This window comes from Aethalodelphis obliquidens, unplaced genomic scaffold (genome assembly GCF_003676395.1).
Source record: "Aethalodelphis obliquidens isolate GAN/ISIS:26980383/991018 unplaced genomic scaffold, ASM367639v1 scaffold11, whole genome shotgun sequence".
Taxonomy (NCBI): Eukaryota; Metazoa; Chordata; class Mammalia; order Artiodactyla; family Delphinidae; genus Aethalodelphis; species Aethalodelphis obliquidens.
Window position 1 is genome coordinate 21,877,563 of NW_020837955.1, and position 27,636 is coordinate 21,905,198.

A 27,636-nucleotide genomic window follows, 5' to 3' on the forward strand; every position below is an offset into this window, starting at 1 on the left:
AGTATAATTGCTTTACAATGGTGTGTTAGTTTCTGCTTTCTAACAAAGTGAATCAGCTACACATATACATATATCCCCATATCTCCTCCCTCTTGCGTTTCCCTCCCACCCTCCCTATCCCACCCTTCTAGGTGGTCACAAAGCACTGAGCTCATCTCCCTGTGTAATGTGGCTGCTTCCCACTAGCTATCTGCTTTACATTTGGTAGTGTATATATGTCCATGCCACTCTCTCACTTCGGCCCAGCTTACCCTTCCCCCTCCCCGTTCCCTCAAGTCCATTCTCTATGTCTTTATTCCTGTCATGCCCCTAGGTTCTTCAGAACCACTTTTTTTTTTTTAGATGCCATATATTTGTGTTAACATATGGTATTTATTTTTCTCTTTCTGACTTACTTCACTCTGTATGACAGTCTCTATGTCCAACCAACTCACTACAAATAACTCAATTTCATTTCTTTTCATGGCTGAGTAACATTCCATTGTATATATGCACCACATCTTCTTTATCCATTCATCTGTTGATGGACACTTAGGTTGCTTCCATGTCCTGGCTATTGTAAATAGAGCTGCAATGAACATTGTGGTACATGACTCTTTTAGAATTATGGTTTTCTAAGGGTGTATGCCCAGTAGTGGGATTGTTGGGTCGTATGGTAGTTCTGTTTTTAGTTTTTTAAGGAACCTCCATACTGTTCTCCATAGTGGCTGTATCAATTCACATTCCCACCAACAGTGCAAGAGGGTTCCCTTTTCTCCACACCCTCTCCAGCGTTTATTGTTTGTAGATTTTTTTGATGATAGCCATTCTGACTGGTGTGAGGTGATACCTCACTGTAGTTTTGATTTTCATTTCTCTAATGATTAGTGATGTTGAGCATCCTTTCATGTGTTTCTGGCAGTCTGTATATCTTCTTTGGAGAAATGTCTGTTTAGGTCTTCTGCCCATTTTTGGATTGGGTTGTTTGTTTTTTTTGATATTGAGCTGCATGAGCTGCTTGTAAATTTTGGAGATTAATCCTTTCTTAAGATTGATTTGGCTATTAGGGGTCTTTTGTAGCTCTGTACAAATTTGTAACCAGTATCAGAAATGCTCTTGGAATTTTGATAGGGATTACACTGAATCTGTAGATCACTTTGGGTACTATGGACATTTTAACAATGTTAATTCTTCCAATCCATGAATGTGTTATATCCTTTCACTTACTTGTATCTTCTTTAATGTCTTTTATCAGTGTCTTACAGGTTTCAGTGTAGAGATCTTTCACTTCCTTTTTTTCCTTTTAAATTTTTTTAATTTTAATTTTTGAAAATTTTATTGCCGTATAGTTGATTTACAGTGTTGTGTTAATTTCTGCTGTACAGCAAAGTGATTCAGTTATACACATATACACATTCTTTTTTATATTCTTTTCCATTACGGTTTATCACAGGATATTGAATATAGTTCCTTGTGCTACACAGTAGGACCTTGTTGTTTGTCCATCTTACTAGTTTGTATCTGCTAATCCCAAACTCCCAATCCTTTCCTCCCCCACCCTCCCTCCCCCTTGACAACCATCAGTCTGTCCTCTATGTCTGTGAGTCTGTTTTGTAGATAAGTTCATTTGTGTCGTATTTTATTTATTTATTTCCCTAATTCTCTGGCTTACAATTAACCTATAATTTCATCATGAGGAACACATTTTAAACTTAGAAATCCGTAAGTGTGTTTAGTCACTCTTCAAATTTTATAGGAATTCTCTATCTTCAAATTACCTATAAACTCCTCAGTATAAATCAAAGTGAGTCCATTTATTATCCTGCTTGATTCACCTGCTTACATCAAAGTTCATACCCATACATTTTCTCCATCTGCAATATCCTTTGCCTTTTTCTACCAGACATCATCATTGTTGTTAAGTGCACAAACTCTGGCACTGTACTACCTGGATTCAAATCCTAGCTTAGCCATTTATTAGTTGTGTGACTTTGGACAATTTGCTTAATGTCTCCATGCTGTAGTTTCCCTCGGTGGAACAGGAATAATAATAATCACTTCAAGGTTGTAAGACATAAGTGAGTCAATGTACACACTGTATTTGGAGTAGTGCCTGACATGTAGCAAGTATGATACATGAGCTAATCATCATTACCCTTCACTTTTTATTCTATTGTCTTTTTTGTGCATGTGTGTGTGTCTTTCATTTTATTTTATTTATTTATTTTTTATAAGTCATCAATTTTATACACATCAGTGTATATATGTCAATCCCAATTGCCCAATTCATCACACCCGCCCCCCCACACCGTTTCCCCCCCTTGGTGTCCATACATTTGTTCTCTACATCTGTGTCTCAATTTCTGCCCTGCAAACTGGTTCATCTGTACCATTTTTCTAGTTTCCACATATATGCATTAATAAACGATATTTGTTTTGCTCTTTCTGACTTACTTCACTCTGTATGACAGTCTCTAGATCCATCCACGTTTCTACAAATGACCCAATTTTGTTCCTTTTTATGGCTGAGTAATATTCCATTGTATATATGTACCATATCTTCTTTATCCATTCGTCTGTCGATGGGCATTTAGGTTGCTTCCATGACTTGGCTATCGTAAATAGTGCTGCAATGAACATTGGGGTGCATGAGTCTTTTTGAATTATGGTTTTCTCTGGGTATATGCCCAGTAGTGGGATTGCTGGATAACACGGTAATTCAATTTTTAGTTTTTTAAGCAACCTCCATATTGTTCTCCATAGTGGCTGTAACAGTTTACATTCCCACCAACAGTGCAAGAGGATTCCTGTTTCTCTGCACCCTCTCCAGCATTTGTTGTTTGTAGATTTTCTGATGATGCCCATTCTAACTGGTGAGAGGTGATAACCTCATTGTAGTTTTGATCTTCATTTCTCTAATAATTAGTGATGTTGAGCAGCTTTTCATATGCTCCTTGTTCATCTGTATGTCTTCTTTGGAGAAATGTCTATTTAGGTCTTCTGCCCATTTTTGGATTGGGTTGTTTGTTTTTTAATATTGAGCTGCATGAGCTGTTTATATATTTTGGAGATTAATCCTTTGTCCATTGATTCGTTTGCAAATATTTTCTCCCATTCTGAGGGCTGCCTTTTCGTCTTGTTTATGGTTTCCTTTGCTGTGCAAAAGCTTTGAAGTTTCATTAGATCCCATTTGTTTATTTTTGTTTTTATTTCCATTACTCTAGGAGGTGGATCAAAAAAGATCTTCCTGTGATTTATGTCAAAGGGTGTTCTTCCTATGTTTTCCTCTAAGAGTTTTATAGTGTCCGGTCTTACATTTAGGTCTCGAATCCATTTTGAGTTTATTTTTATGTATGGTGTTACGGAGTGTTCTAATTTCTTTCTTTTACATGTAGCTGTCCAGTTTTCCCAGTACCACTTATTGAAGATACTGCTTTTTCTCCACTGTATATCCTTGCCTCCTTTGTCATAGATTAGTTGACCATAGGTACGTGGGTTTATCTTTGGGCTTTCTATATTGTTCCATTGATCTATGTTTCTGTCTTTGTGCCAGTACCATATTGTCTTGATTACTGTAGCTTTGTAGTATAGTCTGAAGTCAGGTAGTTTGATTCCTCCATCTCCGTTTTTTTTCCCTCAAGACTGCTTTGGCTGTTCGGGGTCTTTTGTATCTCTGTACAAATTTTAAGATTTTTTGTTCTAGTTCTGTAAAAAATGCCATTGCTAATTTGATAGGGATTGCATTGAATCTGTAGATTGCTTTGGGTAGTATAGTCATTTTCACAATATTGATTCTTCCAATCCAAGATCATGGTATATCTCTCCATCTGTTGTTATCATCTTTAATTTCTTTCATCAGTGTCTTATAGTTTTGTGCATACAAGTCTTTTGTCTTCCTAGGTAGGTTTATTCGTAGGTATTTTATTCTTTTCATTGCAATGGTAAATGGGAGTGTTTCCTTAATTTCTTTTTCAGATTTTTCATCATTAGTATATAGGAATGCAAGAGATTTCTGTGCATTAATTTTGTATCCTGCTACTTTACCAAATTCATTGATTAACTCTAGTAGTTTTCTGGTGGCATCTTTAGGATTCTCTATGTGTAGTATCATGTCATCTGCAAACAGTGACAGTTTTACTTCTTCTTTTCCAATTTGTATTTCTTTTTCTTCTCTGATTGCCATGGCTAGGACTTCCAAAACTGTGTTGAATAATAGTGGTGAGAGTGGACATCCTTGTCTTGTTCCTGATCTTAGAGGAAATGCTTTCAGTTTTTCACCATTGAGAATGATGTTTGCTGTGGGTTTGTCATATATGGCCTTTATTATGTTGAGGTAGGTTCCCTCTATGCCCAGTTCCTGGAGAGTTTTTATCATAAATATGTGTTGAATTTTGTCAAAAGCTTTTTCTGCACCTATTGAGATGATCATATGGTTTTTATTCTTCAGTTTGTTAGTATGGTTTATCACATTGATTGATTTACGTATATTGAAGAATCTTTGCATCCCTCGGATAAATCCCACTTGATCATGGTGTATGATCCTTTTGATGTGTTGTTGGATTCTGTTTGCTAGTACGTTGTTGAGGATTTTTGCATCTGTATTCATCAGTGATATTGGTCTGTAATTATCTTTTCTTGTAGTATCTTTGTCTGGTTTTGGTATCAGGGTGATGGTGACCTCATAGAATGAGTTTGGGAGTCTTCCTTCCTCCGCAATTATTTGGAAGAGCTTGAGAAGGATGGTTGTTAGCTCTTCTCTAAATGTTTGATAGAATTCACCTGTGAAGCCGTCTGGTCCTGGACTTTTGTTTGTTGGAAGATTTTTTTTTTTTTTTTGTGGTACGCGGGCCTCTCACTGTTGTGGCCTGTCCCGTTGCGGAGCACAGGCTCCGGACGCGCAGGCTCAGCGGCCATGGCGCACGGGCCCAGCCGCTCCGCGGCATGTGGGATCTTCCCGGACCGGGGCATGAACCCATGTCCCCTGCATCGGCAGGCGGACTCTCAACCACTGCACCACCAGGGAAGCCGTGTTGGAAGATTTTTAATCACAGTTTCAGTTTCATTACTTGTGATTGGTCTGTTCATATTTCCTATTTCTTCCTCATTCAGTCTTGGAAGGTTATACCTTTCTAAGCATTTGTCCATTTCTTCCAGATTGTCCATTTTATTGGCATAGAGTTGCTTGTAATAGTCTTTTAGTATGCTTTGTATTTCTGCAGTGTCTGTTGTAACTTCTCTTTCTTCATTTCTAATTTTGTTGATTTGAGTCCTCTCCCTCTTTTTCTTGATGAGTCTGGCTAATGTTTTATCTATTTTGTTTATCTTCTTAAAGAGCCAGCTTTTAGTTTTATTGATCCTTCCTATTGTTTTCTTTGTTTCTATTTCATTTATTTCTGCTCTGATCTTTATTTCTTTCCTTCTGCTAACTTTGGGTTTTGTTTGTTCTTCTTGCTCTAGTTCCTTTAGGTGTAAGGGTAGATTGTTTATTTGAGATTTTTATTGTTTCTTGAGGTAGGCGTGTATAGCTATAAACTTCCCTCTTAGAACTGCTTTTGCTGCATCCCATAGGTTTTGGATCATCGTGTTTTCATTGTCATTTGTCTCTAGGTATTTTTTGATTTCCTCTTTGATTTCTTCAGTGATCTCTTGGTTATTTAGTCATGTATTGTTTAGCCTCCTTGTGTTTGTGTTTTTTACGTTTTTTTCCCTGTAATTGATTTCTAGTCTCATAGCATTGTTGTCAGAAAAGATGCTTGATATGATTTCAATTTTCTTAAATTTACTGAGGCTTCATTTTTTGACCCACGATGTGATCTATCCTGGAGAATATTCCGTGTGCACTTGAGAAGAAAGTGTAATCTGCTGTGTTTGGATGGAATGTCCTATAAATATCAATTAAATCTAACTGCTCTATTGTGTCATTTAAAGCTTCTGTTTCCTTATTTATTTTCATTTTGGATGATCTGTCCATTGGTGTAAGGGAGGCGTTAAAGTCCCCCACTATTATTGTGTTACTGTCGATTTCCTCTTTTAGAGCTGTTAGCAGTCACCATATGTATTGAGGTGCTCCTATATTGGGTGCATATATATTTATAAATGTTATATCTTCTTGGATTGATCCCTTGATCATTATGTAGTGTCCTTCCTTGTCTCTTGTAACATTCTTTATTTTAAAGTCTATTTTATCTGATATGAGTATTGCTACTCCAACTTTTTTTGATTTCCATTTGCATGGAATATCTTTTTCCATCCCCTCACTTTCAGTCTGTATGTGTCCCTTGGTCTGAAGTGGGTCTCTTGTAGACAGCATATAGATGGGTCTTGTTTTTGTATCCATTCAGCAAGCCTGTGTCTTTTGGTTGGAACATTTAATCCATTCACGTTTAAGGTAATTATCGATATGTATGTTCCTATGACCATTTTCTTAATTGTTTTGGGTTTGTTTTTGTAGGTTCTTTTGTTCTCTTGTGTTTCCCACTTAGAGAAGTTCCTTTAGCATTTGTTGTAGAGCTGGTTTGGTGGTGCTGAATTCTCTTAGCTTTTGCTTGTCTGTGAAGCTTTTGATTTCTCTATGGAACCTGAATGAGATCCTTGCTGGGTAGAGTAATCTTGGTTGTAGGTTCCTCTCTTTCATCACTTTAAGTATATCATGCCACTGCCTTCTGGCTTGTAGAGTTTCTGCTGAGAAATCAGCTGTTAACCTTATGGGTGTTCCCTTGTATGTTATTTGTCGTTTTTCCCTTGCTGCTTTCAATAATTTTTCTTTGTCTTTAATTTTTGCCAGTTTGATTACTATGTGTCTCTGTGTGTTTCTCCTTGGGTTTATCCTGTATGGGACTCTCTGCACTTCCTGAACTTGCGTGGCTATTTCCTTTCTCATGTTAGGGAAGTTTTCAACTATAATCTCTTCAAATATTTTCTCAGGTCCTTTCTCTCTCTCTTCTCCTTCTGGGACCCCTATAATGTGAATGTTGTTGCATATAATGTTGTCCCAGAGGTCTCTTAGGCACTCTTCATTTCTTTTCATTCTTTTTTCTTTATTCTGTTCTGCAGCAGTGAATTCCACCATTCTGTGTTCCAGGTCACTTATCCGTTCTTCTACCTCAGTTCTTCTGCTATTGATTCCTTCTAGTGTGGTTTTCATTTCAGTTATTGTATTGTTCATCTCTATTTGTTTGTTCTTTAATTCTTCTAGGTCTTTGTTAAACATTTCTTACATCTTCTTGATCTTTGCCTCCATTGTTTTTCCGAGGTCCTGGATCATCTTCACTATCATTATTCTGAATTCTTTTTCTGGAAGGTTGCCTATCTCCACTTCGTTTAGTTGTGTTTCTGGGGTTTTACTTTGTTCCTTCATCTGGTACATAGCCCTCTGCCTTTTCATCTTGTCTGTCTTTCTGTGAATGTGGTTTTTGTTCCACAGGCTCCAGGATTGTAGTTCTTCTTGCTTCTGCTGTCTGCCCTCTGGTGGATGAGGCTATCTAAGAGGCTTGTGCAAGTTCCTTGATGGGAGGGACTGGTGGTGGGTCGTGCTGACTGTTGCTCTGGTGGGCAGAGCTCAGTAAAAGTTTAATCTGCTTGACTGTTGATGGGTGGGACTGTTTGGCCTGAGGCGACCCAACACTGGAGCCTACCTGGGCTCTTTGGTGGGGCTAATGGCGGTCTCAGGGAGGGTTCGCGCCAAGGAGTACTTCCCAGAACTTCTGCTGCCAGTGTCCTTGTCCCCACGGTGAGCCACAGCCACCACCCGACTCTGCAGGAGACCCTCCAACACTAGCAGGTAGTTCTGGTTCAGTCTCCCCTGGGGTCACTGCTCCTTCCCCTGGGTCCCCATGCGCACACTACTTTGTGTGTGCCCTCCAAGAGTGGAGTCTCTGTTTCCCCCAATCCTGTCAAAGTCCTGCAGTCAAATCCCACTAGCCTTCAAAGTGTGATTCTCTAGGAATGCCTTCTCCCGTTGCCGGACCCCCAGGCTGGGAACCTGACTTGGGGCTCAGAAGCTTCACTGCAGTGGGTGGACTTCTGTGGTATAAGTGTTCTCCAGTCTGTGAGTCACCCACCCAGCAGTTAGGGGATTTGATTTTACTGTGATTGCACCCCTCCTACTGTCTCATTGTGGATTCTCCTTTGTCTTTGGATGTGGGGTTTCTTTTTTGGTGAGTTCCAACGTCTTCCTGTCGATGATTGTCCAGCAGCTAGTTGTGATTCTGTTGTTCTCGCAAGAGGGAGTGAGAGCATGTCCTTCTACTCCGCCATCTTGGTTCCTAATCCTCACTTCCTTGATTAAATTTATGCTTAAGTATTTTATTCTTTTTGATACAACTCTGATGGGATTGTTTTCTTAATTTCTCTTTCTAATAGTTCATTGTTGGTATATAGAAACACAACTGATTTTTGTATGGTGATTTTGTATTCTGCAACTTTACTGCTGCTTATTAGTTCTAACAGATTTTTTGTTTTTTGGGTGTTTTTGGTGGAGTCTTTAGTGTTTCCTACATATAAGATTATGTCATCTGCAAACAAAGACAGTTTTACTTCTCTTTTTCCCCCAGTTTGTATGCCTGTTATCTCTCCTTCTTGCATTATTGCTCTGGCTAGAACTTCAAAGGTTATGTTGAATAAGAGTGGTGAGAGTGGGCATCCTTGTCTTGTTTCTGATCTTAGAGGAAAAGATTTCAACTTTTTACCACTGAGTAATAATTAATAATATCATTAGCTGTGGGCTTGTTATGTGGGCTTGCCTTTGTTATGTAGAGGTGAATTCCTTCTAAACCCAATTTGTTGAGAGTTGTTTTTTTTTAAATGTTTTGTTATGAAAGGATGTTGAAATATCCTGGTTTCTTTATCTGAAATATTGGAATAAAAGTAAAAATATCTGTCTTAATGAAAGTGCCTGACACATGGTTTGTTTGTTCGTTTTCTGATTAACATGGTGTTTTGAGTATTTAGAATAGTGTCAAACAAGTCATAGGCACTGTATAAATAATTTGCAAATGAATAGGTAATCAGCAAAGTATATTCCTGTTCTTTTGGTGAGTAGAATGTGTCTCAGTTGAGCTCAGAATATTTTTGGAAGCAAGAAGGCATTAGTTGGTCAGTCTTTTATGTATAAGACAAAATCCTAACTTCAAAATTCTGAAATCTCACCTCATGTTTGTGGCAGAGACTGAATAGAAACAGGCATACCAGCAAGATATTATGGGTTTGATTCCAGACCACTGCAGTAAAGTGAATATGGCAGTAAAATGAGTTATCCACATTTTTTGATTTCCCAGTGAATGTAAAAGTTATGTTTACACTATACTGTAGTATATTAAGTGTGCCGTAGCATTATGATGAAAAAAACCAAGGTACATACCTTAATTAAAAATACCTTATTGCTAAAAAATGCTATCATCTGAGCCTTCAGCTAGGCAGAATTTTTTTGCATTAGTAACATGAAAGATCACTGATCACAGATCATCATAACAAATAAAATGATAATGAAAAAGTTTGAAATATTGTGAGAATTACCAAAATGTGGCACAGAAACACGAAGTGAGCAAATGCTGTTGGAAAAATAGACTTGCTCGCTGCAGGGTTGCCATGACCCTCCAGTTTGTAAGAAACCCAGTATCTGCCAAGCACAAAAAAGCAAAACACAATAAAATGAGATGTGCCTGTGTTCACGAAGCCTGTTTCATCTTCATCCAGGACAAACAATTAGACTACATTCTTTCACTGACATGTAGTCATAGGACTGAACTCTGGCCCATAGAAGGAGGCTAGGAGTGATGGGTGCCACTTCCATACATGGTAAAAACAATGCTCACTCATTTCTCCTTCCACCAGTTCAGTTGAGAATTCCTAAGATTTGGAAGATAGCAGAACCCTGATATGAGAGGAGCTCAGTTCTTTGAGTCATGGTACGGAACCAGAGCCCCTTCCTGCCCCTCACCTCCCTGCTAGTCCATATTGGACTGTGGTGTGAGAAGTACACTAACATAGTGTTAAGTCACTGACGCGTTGGTGGTGTTTGCTACTGCAGTTAGCTCCTCAGTGCATACAGTCTCTGGAATGCATATCCAGCCCTCCTACTCCTACATTCACTTTGTTCTCCAGCCAGAATGTCTTTTTACTATTCCCAAGATACACTATTTTTCCAGCATCTAGCATAGCACCTTTTACACCATAGGCGCTCAATAAACGTCTGCTGATTGATTTCTGGGTCGAAGAATGAAACAGCAGCTTCCTATAAAATGCAAGCATGTTTTATGTTAGACCGATCTGATATTTCAGAGGAAATATACATTTGGGGGTGATTCTCTACTACAGGATTTAGTATACAGCTCTTAAACAGAGAGTTCAGCTTACCTGGAACATTAAATCTAATGTTAAATGTACACACAGCCTTTCAGGGAGGTTCCTACCATATACAAGGAAAATCCAGCCATATAGAATTCTAGATGTGTTAGAGCAGCTTTGCAGATGGGCTCCATCCAGGAGAGATGGTTCTAGGCCGGGATATATGACCTTGCAGTAAATTTTAGGGGCCCAGAGGTCTTCCCATCCATATTCAAGTGCTTACAATAGAAACAGCCTATCTTTCCTCCACTTTGAGAAAGACTCACCTAGCTTTTCTTTCTTGCTCTTGCCCCTCTGATGAATTGTATGACTGGTGTTGAAAATCCAGAGTGTGACCACTACTTAACTTTCTGCTGCTTTTACACAAATTAGGTCAGAAAATGGAGGGGAAATGAATTATACTCTCGGTCAGAGGTTGTACAGAGAACTGTAGTTGCCCAGTGTTGTTTTCTTTCATCCATCAAGTATGTTGGACATCTTGCCATCTTCTCAATGCTAACCATCACAGTAATAATAGAAGGCATTTGCTGAGCGTTATGTGCTATAAGCCTTAGGTTAACTTGAGGTTCACGTTCCCTTTACCCACCCATCAGCTGCTGCAAGAAATGTGATGACTTCCTCCAGAGGTCACCCCTTCCCACATCTGCGATGGCCAATGACTGGCTGGTATGGGGCACAAAAGCCTGGCCCTTTGCCTCAGAATGGCTTAAGTCTGTGGTGAGAGTTCTGCACCAGAGTCCCCCTGTGGATCAAGCTTTACCTGGAACCACAACCTTGTTGGTCTGATGCCCCTTCCCTATCTTGCCTTCCTCTCTTCCATTAGGTTTGGCCTAAGAGCACTCCCTCAATCATTCTTAAGTTTCCAAATCCCAGACTCAAGCTCTGATTTTAGACAACTCAGCCTAGGATGTTTTTTCTTTTTTCTCAAGGTCACTTTATACTCTGCTCCAGAGATGTCAGTTCTACTCTTGCTTCTGTCCATGGTAACAGTATTCTCTTAGGCGCTCAGGCTTAGAACCTTGACGTTGTCTTTACCTGTTCCTTCTCTGTCCCTGTCCAGGAAACACAGTGTGCGTCTTCTGTGCTCCTCTTTCATTTCTTACAACACAATATCATCAGGTTAGTGGATGGATTCCTAGTAAGTCTTTCTACCTCCAGAAGGACAGGCTTCACCAACCCATCATATCCATCAGCAACAGATTAGTCTTTCCAGATGGGCTTCTGTCATGTCCCTACCCTATTCCAGAACCTTGGGGGCCCCAATTGCTTGTAAGATTAAGTTCAAGCTCTTTAGCAGATATTCAAGACCCTCCACAAAGTCTTATTCTACTTATCTAAACTTACACCCTTTTATGCCTGTGTATAAACATTTCTTTCAGGCTGGGCCCATCTCCTAATTTTCTTCCGAAAATACGTGCATGTTTCAGGTTCCAAGCCTTTGAACATGGTCTTTGTATTCCTTTGGGCTCTAATACTCCACCTTTTCCTCAAAGTTCACCTCTTCAATGAAATCTCCCTTCCTCTCCTCTGAGCTCCTTTAGCGCTAATGAATATCATTATCTTCATCATTTTCATCATCATCATCATCATCATCGCCATCACATTAAGAACCTATATATAATATGCCTGAAATTGTGATAAATGTTTTATGTGCATTTCCTCATTGAGTTCTTCACTGAGTTCTGAAAACAACCCTGTGAGGTACTTAGTTTAGGTTGTTTTGCCTGTTTTATAGATCAGAAAACCTAAGTTCAAAGAGGTTAAGCGACCTGCCCAAAATCACATAGTAAAGGGTGTGGAGCCAGGTCTTGAAGGCACCATGACACCAAAATGTGTGTACTTAACCACACTGCTATCCTATTGAATTTGGTCTAACTTCTTCCTACTCATTTATCCTTTATTCACTTTTTCATTGAAAATAGTGATTGAGTGCCAGGGACTGGACACTAGGGACTTAGTAGGGCCCTTGTCCTCACAGAGTTTTATCTAATTGTTTTCCTGAGCCCCTTTCCTAATTGCTGTCCCTCTCCCTAAGCTTCTCCCTCCCCACTAATCTCTCCAGGAGAGGACTCTATCGAAATTTCACCCGTGTGCTGTGTCATTTTGCCTGTCATTTCCTGATGGTTCAGGTGCTGTGTTTAAAATGACATGTCCCTTGGCCTTCAGGACTGACTCATGCCATGCTTTTTAGTTATTTAGTGAGAAATGGTCTTGTCTCCCCAAGACCATATGATACTTTCTGAGAGCATTCCCGTAGGTGCCTAGATTAGGTGATCCGTAGGCTGGTAGACCTTTGGGAAGCTGAACACTTATTCCAGAGACATGCCCAAGCCCAGGCAATTCTTTTTCAGGACCTCAGTAGCCCTTGGTGATGACAGATTTGCATCCCTAGAGCATAGATCTGCATTTTGAAAGCAACCAGAAGCCATTTGGAGCTTGGTCAGATGCACAGAAGGTTGGAGATGGCAGGGACTTTTGAGATCACTGATTCCAACCCTCTCATTTTACAAAAGAGGAGAGTAAGCAAACTGTGAAGCATTGTTTTGGGTTGGAAACAAGGAGTGTCTGTAACGATAAGATTCTGGAAGCCCAATAGACCAGAACTTGTGGGCCTCGCTGAATGCTGAAGTTTGAGCCCCTGGGGACAGTCAGCGCTTTGTGTTGCTGCCAGTCCTGGTGTTTGTTGGTGGGCTGGGAGGTACTGCTCCCCACCAGGCTTCTGGCTCTTCTCTGCATCTTGACCTGCGCTCTTGAGCACCGCCTTTCCCCATGGGAGCAGCCTGTGTCAGGAAAGGCACTGAGCTCCAGGGACTCCGAGAGGATGTGAGCCTGAGGAGTGTCTGTGTATGTTGAGGGGGGTGGGCTGTGCGGAGCTGGCTTCTACAGGATCTCGCATGAATTGGCAGTGAATGTCTTTTAGTATAAAGACACCGTCCTTTCCTTCCAGTGATACTTTCGGCCTGGGCTTCTGTAGCCTCTCTGTACCAAAGACCCCAGACCCAGGTGTCTGGGATAAAATATTTTCCCGTTCAGTAGATTGTTCAGGCTATAGGCAGTGCCTGTCATCATTTCATGCAGCCCTTCTCATTTTTCAGAGGGGAAATAAAGGATGGCGGTTAAATGGCTTTAGAAAGAAATGAAAGTGTATCCAAGAACTAAGCTGATTCTTGCACTGTGCTTTATGTAGATTTTCTCATTGGGTCCTCCCAACAACCCTGCCTGGTAGCAATTATTATGCCTATATTAGAGATGGGAAAACTGAGGCCCAGAAAGCAAAGGCAATGTGCACAGGGTTATATTGCTAGTAGGTGGGAGAGCAGGAATTCTAGCCTAATTTTGACTTCAAATGCTCTCCTTTTTAATACCTGTAATACCTCCTAGTAGGAAATGTCTTCAGAGATTCCCTGAAAGGATGAGTCAGTGAAATCTCTACTATGTGATACTTTGAGAAACAGATGCTTAGTTACCACTGTTTCCAATAAACAGCTACGAATTGAAGTAGAGCGCACGGGATTTGGAATCCATTGACCTGGGTTCAAGTTCCAGCACTGTCATTTACTTAGTCACTTAACCTTTCTGAGTCTCTATTTCCTCATTTTTCTGACAAAGATAAAATACCTTTGTAAAAGGGTCATCGCGAGAATTAAATGAAATATCTCAAGAGAAAGTGTTTCGTATAAAGCACTACGCAAATGTTAGTTCCTTAAATGCCACAGCGACTTAGGGTGGCAGTCTCCCGAGAAATCAGTTATTGAGCCCACGTGTGAGCCAAAGGCTTGATCCCCGACCTCAAGAAGCTTATAGTTTTGGCGGGGAGAAGAGGCAATGAAAATCAGAGGGTATAGGCCAAATTGTGCTGCAGTGATATAAAAGTAGTAAAGAATCAGAGAAAGGAAATATCACCGTAGGGCAAGGTAGATGAGAAGGCTTTATGTAGGAGGCTGGATTTGAACTTTATGGGGTCTGGCGAAGAAGACTGTTTGAGGTGAGAGGAGATTTGCAGGAAGTCCATAGCTTTAATTACAACTTGAAAAGATCTCTTTGTAAGTTGCAGTCCTCTGGGACCCGGTTGTTTGAGGTAGAGCAGCAGTTCTCCAAGTGTGGTCCTGGGAACCCTGGGGAATGCCCACAACCCTATCAGGGGATTAATGAATATATTTTATGATAATAGTAAGTGTTATTTGCCCTTTTTTATTCTCATTCACTCACAAGTGTACAGTAGAGTTTTCTAGAAGCTACATGACGTATGTGATGTCATAACAATTAAATGCAGACGTTGATATGAGAATCCAACTGTCTTCCATTAAGTCGGATATTAAGGAGCTTTGCAAAAAATGTAAAAAAAAAAAAGCCACACTTTCTCACTAACTTGTTTTTGTTAGGGAAACTGTAGTTGTTTTTCATAAAATTATGGTATTTATGTTTTATTATTGTTATTTTAAAATAAATGAATAAATATTGTAAAATTTTATCAGATGCAATTTCTAATACAGTACAGACTGATGGATATAACATATGAATTAAATCTCTTAGGATCCACAATAATATTTAAAAGTATCAAGGGGGTCCATTGTTAAAGACATGGTATTCCAGTGTAAAGACACAGTTAGGGTCTCATATTTTTATAATGCGTTGGTGCCAACACACCTATTTTTAGAGATTTTAAAATACTAATGCCCAGTGTTGGCCAGTATGCAGTGAAACTGGTGCTCCCAAGTACTGTTAGTGGAAGTGCAGATTGACCAGAATATTTATGTCATGCAGAATATTTTGTAACAATTACCATATTAATGATAATTTTTACCCTTTGAACTAATAATTACATTAACATGGATATACTTTAAGGAAACAAAGACGCATACAAAATTTATGTAGAAGAATACACACTACAGTTATTTACTATAAAAATTTGGCCAGAAACCAACCATCTGACCGAGAAGGCAGTTAAAGTAAATTATGATACATTTATACACTGGGATGCTGTAAGGCTTTTAAAATGATTTTGGAAGAATATTAAACAACCTGGTGAGATGCTTAAAATATTATGTTAAGTGAAAAAGTAGGACACCAAACTGTATGCAGAGAACAACCCCCAATTTTGTAAACATACACATGCACACAGATTAGAGAAAAAAAAAAGTACCAAAATGTTAAGTGGATTTTTCTCTGTATAGCGTGGCTATAATTGATGTCTATGTTGCACATTATACTTTTCTATACTTTATGATATTTCTATCATAAGTTTTCAGTCCTTTTAGTTTTTAAAAAGACCCCAGGGCTTCCCTGGTGGCGCAGTGGTTGAGAATCCGCCTGCCGATGCAGGGGATACGGGTTCGTGCCACGGTCCGGGAAGATCCCACATGCCGCGGAGCGGCTGGGCCCGTGAGCCATGGCCGCTGAGCCTGTGCGTCCGGAGCTTGTGCTCCGCAATGGGAGAGGCCACAACAGTGAGAGGCCCACGTACCGCAAAAAAAAAAAAAAAAAAATTAAATTAAATAAAAAATTAAAATTAAAAAAAGACCCCAGAGTGTGGCATTTATCTTCTCTAAGGCCATGGGCTCCAGTCTACTGAGCCAATCCATGGCACCAGGGCTTCAGATGAGTGCTGCCTCAGGTCTCAGAGGGGCATTTCTCTCAGGGCCAAATGATGGTTTAAGAAATACTCTGTGACTTGAGAACAAACCCAACTTCTAGCTAATTGCTTCTTCTTCTTACTTAGCCTTTCAAAGGAAAGCTTTAAAAAACTGGGATTGGTTTTCATGCCCTATAGCTCTGGTCTGTTGTCAAGAGCGTTTGGGGTGTAGAATGTGGTGTCCAAGAGCGCAATTGTTTAAGTAATGTGGTGTAGCCGGCATGGTGCAGGGAGCTTAGCAATCAACATATAATTCTTTTAGAGGAAGAGGTAAATGAGACTTCAGATTTCTGGGCCCATAAGGAGATGGAGTGGCTGTGGTATAAGAGCTTCAAATGGGAGACCTGCAATTCACTCCTGGGTATCTGGGAGTTTCCAGTTCTTTCTTGGGCTGGGAGGTATCCAGTGTTGGAATACTTTAGTCTTCTTTCTTCCCCGAATGACCAGTAAGATAACCAATAGAACCAGCTCTGCCTGAAGGACACCTGCTTTGTTGTTAGTCTCTCCCAGGAGAACCTTTCCCAGGCAGAAGGGACTCTGAATGTGACTATTTAGTCCCTGGGACACATTTGCTCAGCCTGAGTATTCAAACTGCATGGCATTATGCAGCATGCATTAGGGCCTAAGAGAGATACACAAGGTAGCTCCTTGATCTCAGAGGACTTACTCTGTCTGGAAAAAGAAGCCTCATGCACAAAAAGTTAAATAATGACATAAAACAACAGCAGAAGAGAAGAGATGTACATCCCCAGAGAGCGGGTATGATGCTCCCTGAGAGTGACACAGATGCTGAGCGCTAGGAAACCAGAGGCGGGAAAGATGAGAGGCTTTTTGGAGGAGGATAGAAGCTGGAGAAGCCACTCTCTTTTCTACGGGGCTGGTTGCTCGGGGGACATAGACTTGCTTTAACTGATAAATTAATTAATGATTTGAGTGCCTACCGCATGCAAGGTATTATGTTTATCCCAGAGAAGAGAAAGATTTACAAATAAATGGGGCACAGAGTTTAGCTTCTCTAGGGTAGCGGGGTGGTCTGGAGGCTCTCCATCAGTTTACATCTCTCCATTAGGCAGCTACACACTTTATCCTGGGGGTTTCTGGATGTGCACAGATATAATTCTGGCATGTCATAGGGACCCAACTGGCTGCATTTAATTTTGAAGGGAAATGGTAAACATCTACTCCCCAGATAGAGATGCCTTGCTAAAACTGTCCAGCACCTTCTAGTTTGTGCCTCATTATTTTTTTTCCCCAGGAAATCTTACTGAACAAAGTGAAGTCTGTTTTCCCTAGACTTGAATTTGTTAGTATTGGCCACCTGCTGGAGGCTGTCTCTGATTATGCGTGGCAACTCCTCCAACTTCCCATGTACCTTTTGGTAGCTGACTGCTGATCTGGTGGGGATGGGATGGCTTTGGCCTGCCCACTGGTGGTTATGTAACTATAACTCACCTCCTGTTTGCCCAGAGATGCCTGGGACAATTTCTCCTCCAATGATCACATTATTGTTCTACCATGGGGTCTCCCAGCAACTGGCAGTGAAGTGAACTGCGTGGTGTTAGGGCCATTTACGCTTCACAGTAATCCTAGGAAGGAGATATTTATATTTCCACTGAGCAGATATGAAACAGGAGACTTATGTAATTAGCCTAAGGTTACACAGGCTGGAGTTGAAACCAAATCTGCTTGACTCTGAAACAAATCCTCTTATGGTTATGTTGGATTGTCTTTTCGAATGCAAATGCTTATCTATAATAGAGCTCCTCTACAGATGTGTTAATTTACTGATCTGCCTCATAACTGCACAGTAACAAATCACTTTATTGTGATTATTTTTAACCGCCTGAGTGATACATGGCTATATTTTGGTTTGGAAAGCATTGCAACATTACAAGTAAACTCAAGTTCTTAGAGCCAACCCACCCCACCCCGGGCCCCTACTCAGAGGTAACTTCTATTACCATGTATTTGCGTTTTCCTCTAGAAATTTTACAATGCACTGGTGTACACACTTACAAACCTAATGGAAATACATTGTTTTGTCTTGTTTGGGTATACTGTTTGTATCTTTAATGCATTATTATTCAGTAGGCTTTTTCATTGAGTAATGTCTTAGAGACTTTTCTAGGTCAATAATCTTGACATCTACCTGATTCTTTAATGCTGTTGTATAGTGTGTGTGTGTGTGTGTGTGTGTGTGCATGTTGTGTAAAATGCGCTATATTCACGTGAACAAAGGTGCAGTGAATTATGGGATGTCACATCCTCTCAGGGTCTGCTCGTGCTCTCTCCTCTCTCTGGAGGACTTCTTTCCTCCCTTCCCCAGTATGACACAAACAGGCCTCTTGGCTGGTAGGGTTGAGATCTTTCGTCATTTTAAGTCCTCAGCATAACAACCCAGCAACCCTATCATCTTAACTGAGATTCTTCAGTGAGAAATGAAGTGTTCACACTTCAATGGGAAACAAAGACCAAGGATCTGAATGTTTTGGCCCACTCCACACATGCCAACCTTCCCTCCTAGGTCTGAGCTGGAATGGTGCTGCTGGGGGGTCTACCTTTTATTTGATATAAACCATGAATTCTGCATGATCTGGTCTCCAGAGTCAGGTTACCTTCAATTTTCTGCACTTGGACCCCATGATGGCTCTCATTCAGATAGCTGGGGCAGGAGAACATTAACTATTCTGTATCCCTGTGTCTCTCTTTGTGAGACGAGATAATGCGGCCGTGGAGTCAGATGACACAAAGAGGTGACAGAGAGCTGTGTGAGCTTCTGCCTGGGCATCAGCCTGCCTGTGGTTTTTCTGAAGCAGAGGGTGGGGCCACTATCCACTTGGAGAGTGAAGCTATTGAAGTCACTCGTTTTTGGCTTGGAGTCTGAAATTAGTTTTCTGTCTGGTTATTTGCGGCCAGGTTGGGCTTCTGCCATTGCAGAGATACAAATTAACGCGGCCTTAGGCGCTGGCCTTAAGACGGGGAGTGGAACCGGCCAGAGGGGAGCGTCAGTGGTTTCTCCATTTGGATCATAAAGACTGTCTGGGCAGCCATGGGTCTGGAGCTATGCTGTGGAAACTCCTGCCCTGCCCTTGGAGGGGGCTGTGGTTCACCACACACTGGAGCCCCTTGTTGCCTCTGGTCTTTGATTGTTGACTATTCTTGGTGTAGCTCAGGGGAACACACTCAGGGGGAGAGGCTGGTGGAGGCTTTCCAGGGCCTGGCTCGTGGAAGCTTGGTTCTTCCTTTTGATTCCCCAGGCAGCTGGGCCATATTGTACTTTCATGGCATCAGTTGGAAACGGGGGCCAAAGATTCCCTAATGATGAATTGGGCGTCCATGTGCCTCACCCCCTAAGCGTAAGGAGTTCATACATCAAGGAAAAAAACCCAACGTGATTGTCCTTGAGAAAAACACAATCTGGGGTAGTCGTAAAAATGGCAGCCACACACATTTATGGCACAGGGGTTTTATCAGATGCTAGACTGTGTTTCTCACTGTTCTCTATGGAGTCCTCCCAACAGCGCCGCTATTGTTCAGAGAAGTGAAGAGCTCACAGGGCTAGTTCGTCCAGCACTGGGTATAGTTGTGTTTGCCCTGCTCGCATCTTCCTTTTCTCTACTTAGTGCTCTGCACTTTCAGCAATTCAAAAGAGATTTCATGTGTTGTTTTTCTTTTAAGGAGCTTTTAGTCATTGCTGAAAAGAAAAAAGCACATAAGCGTATTCAGAGAATAAATAGGGAACTCCTAACGCTGTTGATACAAATGCAGAGGAGGGTGTGGGCTGAAGTTGTAGGAAAAGTCTCTAAGATGTAGTTAATACTAGAGCTGGGAGTCAAAAAGGAGGAAATCTGGACACTTGCCAGCCATAAGCTCACTGGGAGAGTGGAAGATGGGAGGTAAAGGGGGCAAAGGCCTGAGAAGGCCTGAGTGCCAGGCTTAGGCAGACGCTTTGACCTGATGGCAGCCAGACAGGGAAGCGGGAGTTAGGGTATCAGAGACCTTGGCCAGAGTCTTGGGAAGTTGTCTTAGAGACCAAAGCGGGATGGGAGCCTGGCTGGTGGTAGGGATGGTAGGGGTTGATATTGTAGTCTGCTAGAGCAGCCCTGGCCACCCAATTGTGCACCGCCTGCTTTTGTAAATACGGTTTTATTGTAACACAGCACACCCATTCATTAATGTATCCTGCTTGGCTTTTTTGGAGCTACAAGGGCAGAGTTGAGTAGTTGTGATAGAGATTGGCAAAACCTAAAATATTTACTCTGTGGCCCTTTTACAGAAAGCAATTTGCTTGCCTGAGCTTTGTAGCTCCTCGTAAGTGTCCCTTACTGGCGAGGGAGGAGGGGTAAGCCCAGTCCCTGGCACATGGTAGATGCCATAACAGAGAACAGATAGAGATGTGTTAAGAAATGAGCAAAGCAAAAATAAAATTGCTAACAGGAAAAGGAACTATCAGGACTGAGGTGGTTTGCTAATTTAAATAGTATCACAGAGAAGGGAGTCCACTGAGAAGATCAAAGACTGATAAGAGAATCAAAGAGTAAAAGACTTGAAATTTCCCAGTTCCTTCCCAGGGGCGAGGCTTGGAGAGGGAAGGAGGAGGGGGGCTGAGAGCACAGGTGGCAAACAAGGGGAGGCAGCTGGTGGGACTAGGAGAGCAGTGTGCCCGCCCCGATCCTGCACATCTGGTGGCTGGTGAGAACTGGCAGAGTGCCCTCTGGAGCCCTCTCACCTCTGGCAGGAATGTGGCTTTGGGGATGCAGCGAGGGGGGGTGGTGTTGAGCCCCAGCTCAGCTCTACCAGGAAGCTGACTTGGCTGCGTTGGCTAAAAGTTTTTCTTTTCTGTTCTTTCACTTTTAAAATAGCAAGCCATATGCTTGTTGCCACCATCCGCTCCCGCAGAAGCTCACTAGAGGAGTGAGAGCTTGCTGGGCGGATGGAAGTATAGTGTATTCACAACTCAACCCTGGAAACTGTCGTTGAGAGACTGGCTTTGGGTGAGTACCAGGGTTATGGGAAGTTAGGCTGAGGGGGTCCTCCTGGAATGTACTGGCCCACACGGAAGTCTTCTGGAGGCCTATCAGGATGGGACAGGAGCTCTAAATAGTTGAAGGGCTCAGACCAGGAGTGCTGGGAGGCTGAAGAGGATGGACATCTAGTCTACCAGTCTGGGAAATACCAGTATGGGAAATAAAGACCAAGGATCTGAATGTTTTGGCCCACCCCACACATGTCAACCAGTCAGCACCGGGCACCTGGGGAGGAGTGTGAGTGCTTGGCAGCTGGGAGGCCCAGCCCGACAGCACGCGGGTCCTTGGGCAGGCAGTGGAGCCATGGAGCAGGTGACCTGCAGTGATGTGAATGGGAAAACCAGACACGGCACTCCTGAAGCCGGGACTCAGGGCCCCAGCTGCTGTCTGGGTTCAGATGCTCTGGAGTTCAGGATTCCAGAGACAGAGATAGCTGGGGCGAGACAGGTCAGGAGCTATGGACTCAGGCCGTGGCAATAAAGAAGGCCCAACTTCTGGAGCTGGGGACGAAGGGAGTGTCTCTTTGAAGGCCTCCTTAGAGAAAAATTTGTTAAATGCCAGCAAAGAAGTTATGCATGGAGTATGAGTGGTAATTGCACATCAAGATGTCTCTCTAGAAAAAACTTTTCTTTACAGATGCACAAGAAGCCACGTGTACAAATGGCGATGGAAACATTTATCATAGCAAATTTTAAAGGAAAAAGACAAAACTATTTATCAGGGGTTGAAAGGATAAATAGACAGTGGTTTATTGGTAAGCCGCAATGCTCTACAGCAGTTACAATGAATGAATTATGGCTAGGTGTGTCAGCATGGATAAAAACCCCCAGACTGAATGTTGGACAAAATAATCATGCTGCAGAATGTATATCCTGTATGGTAACATTTACGTGAATCCAAAAACACTCCAAAAGATGATCAAGCATTTGTGCTCCTAAACAACATATAAATGTAGTAGTGGGTATATGATTGGGCATCTTGTATTTTTCTGTGTTCTGGAAATAATTCGTAACGAAAGACAAAGAGCAAGAGAGAGGGAGATACAAACATGTGCATGCCCGCGCACACACACACACACACACACACACACACACACACACACACACGGCAGTGGAATAACCTTCTGGAACTGCAGGAATCTGAGCCCAGAACAGAAGCTGGGAGCCCTGTGGCTGGGCACTTCTCACGTGCTGCCTGCCAGGTTAGCTGTGTGTTCTGAGCCATTCCAAATGGTAACTGGCATCGTGCCCGGCCTATGGCGGGTGCCCCATGCATGTGTGTGAAGTCTCCAGGTTTCAGGACATTTCAGCGTTAGGAGCTTAGCGTCAAGATGTCAAGCTTTGGGAAACTAGCTTTAAGTTAGGGGAAATGAGCCTGCTTCCTCTGAGAGACCCCGCCGGCAGATGTCTGGAGGCACAAGGTGGAGGATGGTCTGCCTTCCTGTCAAAGCGACTTCTGCAGGCACAGCTGGCTCTGGCAGTGGTGCTGAGGCCTCTCTGCCAGCTGCCCCTCACCCCAGGTGAAGGGGGCCCACAGAACTCTGTGGTCAACGCGGTGTGTGGCCTCCATGCTGGAAAGGGCAGAGCCCAGGCCTCCTTTGGTCCCAGGGCTCAGTGGCTCCTTGAGGTGTCCTCACCGAGTGAGACGTGTTTCTGCTTGCCTGAATGAGCGGCAGCTGCCCGAGGAGCAGAGGAAGCTGAGCCGTGGCGTATCCTGTGTTGGGAAGCCCTAACCCTGTGCAGCCACCTTTGGAAGACAGCAGAGTCAGTGGGACTCGGTTGTGCGGCTTGCAGGAGGAGAGACTGTGCATCCTGCTAAGTACGCTGCCTTTGATGAGGGTTATTTGGACGCGGGGAGGAAGTTCGTTGTGACACCAGTCATGCAGGGAGCCCTGAGAGTTTAGCTCTTATAAGTAAGATGTTTGCTATATATAGCATGAGGAAAAGTTGCTCTTTGGAAACAGCTTAGTGCTGTGCTGGTGGGATAATCAGATTTCAAGTCCAGAAGGGGCCTTACGATTATCTGAGTTAAAGCTGTTGTGTTGATGATAGAAGGGGGCTTGACAAAGATTCTCTTCTTGACCAAGCTCTAGTCAGGACCCTCCGAGCTCTTTTTCAGCTAGGCCCTGTCCTCGGATATGTCCTCAAAGAGCCCATTTTTAGCAACAGTTCTGCTAAGTGAGTTTAGCCAGGATCCCCCCAACCCCTTGCAGTATCTCATCATACTCAACATCTGATCAAATTCCTCATCCTCCACCATCCCCCAGGGGACGTCTGACCACCCTGACCTGCCTTGAGTGAGAATCCTGTCGGGTCGGCTTAGCAAAGAATTTCCCTACCTTAGTAATGTTCTATCCACTGACTCCCACCCTTCTCTTTGGCTATAAATTCCCACTTTTTCCTTGTTGTATTTGGAGTGGAGTCCAATCTCCCTCCTCTGCTTCAAAACCTCACTGCTGTGGTCCTTGTACCTATTGTAATAGTCCTGAATGAAGTCTGCCTTTCCATTTTAACAAGCGTCAGAATAATTCTTTCTTTAGCAGGCTTAGAGAATTGACCTTTCCAGGGTGACACTTTGAGTACATTTCAGAATCACTCTAGACTCTAGATTTCCAGATTCCAAGTTCAATTTTCTTTTTCCACCCAGTGCCATCTTTATGCCTTCAAGAGTGTAGAATCAAGAAGCAATTTGTTCTATAAAATATTTTATTTGTATTAAGAAAAATACACTGCTGACAGTCTGTAGAGATTATGGTGTGTCTTCTCCCCTGCCCTGGGTAGGATAGGAGGTCAGAGTGATTGGTCATTTCACCTTAATTCTAGTGTCATTTAACTTAATTCTAGATCTTTCCCTGGCACTAAAAGACCTTACCATTCTGCAAGTTGTATCTGAAGTATCTGAAGTATCAGGTGTGTTTTCTAGGTGTGGCTATCTGTGGAGCTACCACTAAACGTTAGCAGTTGGTCAGGAACTTGTGAGTGGGTTTGGACAGGTTCAGTCGTTCATTCACTCTTGCAAATAAAGACAAAGCAAAACAATACAAATATCAGTACATTCAGTACTTGCTTTGTACCAGGCACGGTGCAAGGCATTGGGTTGTTATAAGAAATGGCTTTTGCCCTTAGGAAGGTATAGTCAAGGGCAAAGTCTCAGGTTAAAAATAGCATGATCACAATAGGATAAATGCTAGAATAGAAATATGTACAAGGTGGTATGAGGACACAAAGGAAATGGTGATTAATTTCCCAGTGAGAAAGTTGGAAGGAGAGTGGTATTGGAGTTGAGTGTGAAGATTGCAGAGAAGTTTACCAAGTAGAGGAAATAGAGGCTGGAGGTAGTTCAGGCAGAAGGGAATGATGTGCCAGAAATGGAGGCCACAAAAATGCAGGACATTCAGGGAAGTTGAATGAGGCTGGACAGCAAGGGGCAGAGGAGCAAGTGGCTGGAAATAGGTCTAGTAAGGGAAGTTATAACCAGATTTTCCAAGACTAAGCTTGGAAGAAAACTTTACTGTGTGCAGGCAGTGGGTAATTACTACCACGGAGTGAGGTGGACAGATCTGTGTGGTTGATATATAACCTAATGACAGCATGGAGACTGGTGGGAGGGGGAGAAGGCTGAAGAAGAGCGTCCAGTTGGGGAATCGTTGCAAAAACGATGATGTGTGAGCCACAGCGTTGGAATGAGAATGGGAAGATCGGGGGTCTAAGTTATTTAGGAGATAGAATCATTAAGACTTGGGGACTGAGCTGGGTTCGAGAGATAAAGGCAAGGATTTCTCCCATTGGCATTGAGTCCTAGTGCCTAAGGTAAACAGGAGACAGAAGATAAGAAGTCAGTTTGCGGTAGGGGGGGAGGTGCTTGAGTATTAAAGTTAGCATAACCGATGACCGCGTGGGGCCTGCAGCCTAGGGAGGGATTAGAAATACTGATTTTTTTTTTTTCAATAAACGGGCCAAGCGTGCATGATGTGTAAGACCTGGTTCTGTATGGTTTGGGGAAAGGAGAAGTGAACGTCCTTTGTATTTTCATTTGTTTTTTGACATTTCAGAATGCCTACATCCTGTTCGGAGGTTTCCCATGTGTTGTATTTTTGCATCCTCAGAAATGCCTTGTGAGATTAAATTATCCCCATTTTTCCAAATAAGAAATTTGAGGCTCCAGCAGGTGAAGTAACCTGCACATGGTCATGTGACCAGGGAGCTGCCCATCTAGGAAGTAACCAGAGATTTTGCTGTGCCCCAAGTTCATGTTCTTTCCTCTCCCCATAGCGTTCTCTGAAGTTCCGTGTCCTTGAGGAGCTTACACTGTGGTTGGAGAAACAGAACATAAGGAAACTCATCATGACGATATGGGGAAATGAAAGGGGCATGTACAGTGTGTGCCTTGGGTGTACAACAGATGGGGAACTTTGTTCTGGTGCAGAGGAGAAATGAGTGGCAACCAGGGAGAGGGCCAGTGAAGCCTTAACCAGAGGTAAGGGTGGGTATTTAAGCCGGGCCTGGGACATGGAATTTGCCAGGTTGGATGGGGGTGGAGACAGTTCTTAAAGGTCATCACAGAGCTTGGCTGCTAGACTTATAAAGCTAATCTGTGGGCCAAGGCAGAAGCAGATTAGAGTTAGAAGGTAGGTAAAGGACCAAGGAAAGATAGGGGCAGGTAGTTACTAGGGGGACACAGGGCCGGCGTCGGAAGGCAGGCACCCACGAGGTCACTTCACCGTAGAGAGAATGAATGGGCCTCTGTGGCCTTCTGAAGCTCCAGTGGGAGAGGTTTCCTGAGTCTGGCCAAGGGAGGCGATGGCAGAAAGGGGGTGAGAACCTGAAGCTCCTGGTGGGCTGAAAAGGGAGGGAGGTGTCTGGGACGGGAGTGGGGAAGCAAAGCGGGAGCAGCAGGGGTTTCGGCTACTTGAATCCATTGTCGGTACTCGCTCTCCCTCCTGCTCTGTGGAAAGGCGGGATGCAGAGGAAGGAGCCTGTGGCTTGGTTGGCCCGCCTTTGTTCTCTGAGCCCTGACTCGTGGTCTTGGTACGAGGTCAGAGCCCTGGAAATTGGGCCCCAAGGAGGGGCGGGTGGCCAGCAGGAGCGTTGGGGATGATGAGCTATCGGCAGCAGTCCAGTGTCGCTGGCTCTTCCCCCTGACACACCATCGCTCCCCATGTAAAGCCTCAGACTCTGCCGGCTGCGGCCCGATTTGGCCGTCGGACGCCACAGCTCCTGGATACAGTGCTTCCTGCCCTTCTGAGGGGCCCTTGGCTTCAGACTCAGTGGAAGGGCGTGAAGCTGGTTGTACCCAGGGACCTCAGGAGAAGGTCCCTGCAATGCCCCGCGGGGACAGAGGGCTGATTGTGGCAGGTGGCCTGGCTCCCCGGCAGCTCCTGTCACTCGCAGCCGCCCAGGAAGGTAGGTTTCTGAGAAAGGCTGGGAGCAAAGGGCAGCGAGCTTAGGTAGTAGGCAGCTGCATCAGTCTAACTGCTCTTCTAAAATTAATGGGGCCTTTTATCTCTGAAGAACAACTTTAAGCACTCGTGTGATTTGGGAACAAAGATGCAGGTCGGGGGAGAGCTGGGCTCCCCTTGAAACACAGTCCCCCATTTGGTAAAACAATCTCTCCCTTTCTTTCTTTCTCTCCTACCTGCAGATCAACGGATTACGGCGCCACCTATGAAAAGCTCAATGACAAAGTGGGCTTGAAGACTGTCCTCAGTTACCTCTACGTCAATCCCACCAACAAAAGGAAGGTGAGAGGGGGTGGTCAGTGGGTCCTGGGCATTCGCTGCGGAGTGGCAGGGCTTCCAAGGCCTAGGAGTTAAGGAAAAAAACCAGTAGCCGTGGAGTCACTTACAGAATGCCTATTTTATATGCCAAGAACACCACAGACATTGTAATTCTAACAACTGCCTAGTAGCAATAATAATAATAACAACAATAACAATAATAAAACTACGTAAGGGGTTCCTCGCAGCCAAGGATGGCGGTGTGTGCTTCACATACCTTAGCTCATTTATCCTCACAGTGAATCTCTGGGGTAGAAATGACTACTGTCCCCATTTTACAGATGAAGAAACTGAAGCTCAGGGAGATTAAGTAACTGTCTAGCCTAATGCCAGACAGTAACAGATAACATGGAGCAACAGATCTGGGATTTGAAAATGGTAAATGGTTCTGCTTGACTCCAGAGATGAGCCCTCCTACAGCCTCCTTTTTGCTGCTCTGTTTTCAGAGAGCTCCTTGTAAAGAGGGAGTCGGTTTCCTCCAAGGGAAGGATAGGCAGCCCCTGGATTCTTCCACTTGCTCCAGAGCTCCTTCTGAGGCCCAGGGGAGCACACTGGCTCTGCTGGCCTCTTCTTTTCTGTCTTTCCTCTTCACTTAACAGCCAGGACATGGGTGAAATCATATAAGGTCAGACTTTGGTCACTGAGACCTCCTGGGAGGAGGGGGCCTGGGATGATGGATGGTTTTAGAAAATAAATGCTGTGTCCCAAAGGGTTGTCATTTCCCCATTTTTCCATATTGTTATTTGAATTACTGAATGTTAGAGCTGGAAGGGATCATAGATTTCATCGATACAAGCAGTTATTTGTAGTTTTTGAACTGCAGTCTTCTGCCAATGTGATTAAAGCTCTAGAGCTCCCCTCTGGACACATGCCCCCCA

The 27,636-nt window shown here is 43.1% G+C and overlaps 1 protein-coding gene across 1 annotated transcript in view; it reads left to right on the forward strand.

The window, feature by feature from the left end:
- The window catches only part of SORCS3 (sortilin related VPS10 domain containing receptor 3), a 583,600-nt gene that overhangs the window by 230,500 nt on the left and 325,464 nt on the right, over nucleotides 1–27,636 (forward strand). The window contains exon 3 of the mRNA XM_027112540.1: nucleotides 26,623–26,722. Coding sequence (XP_026968341.1) covers nucleotides 26,623–26,722 — 100 coding nt within the window. The remainder of the gene's footprint in view (nucleotides 1–26,622; nucleotides 26,723–27,636) is intronic.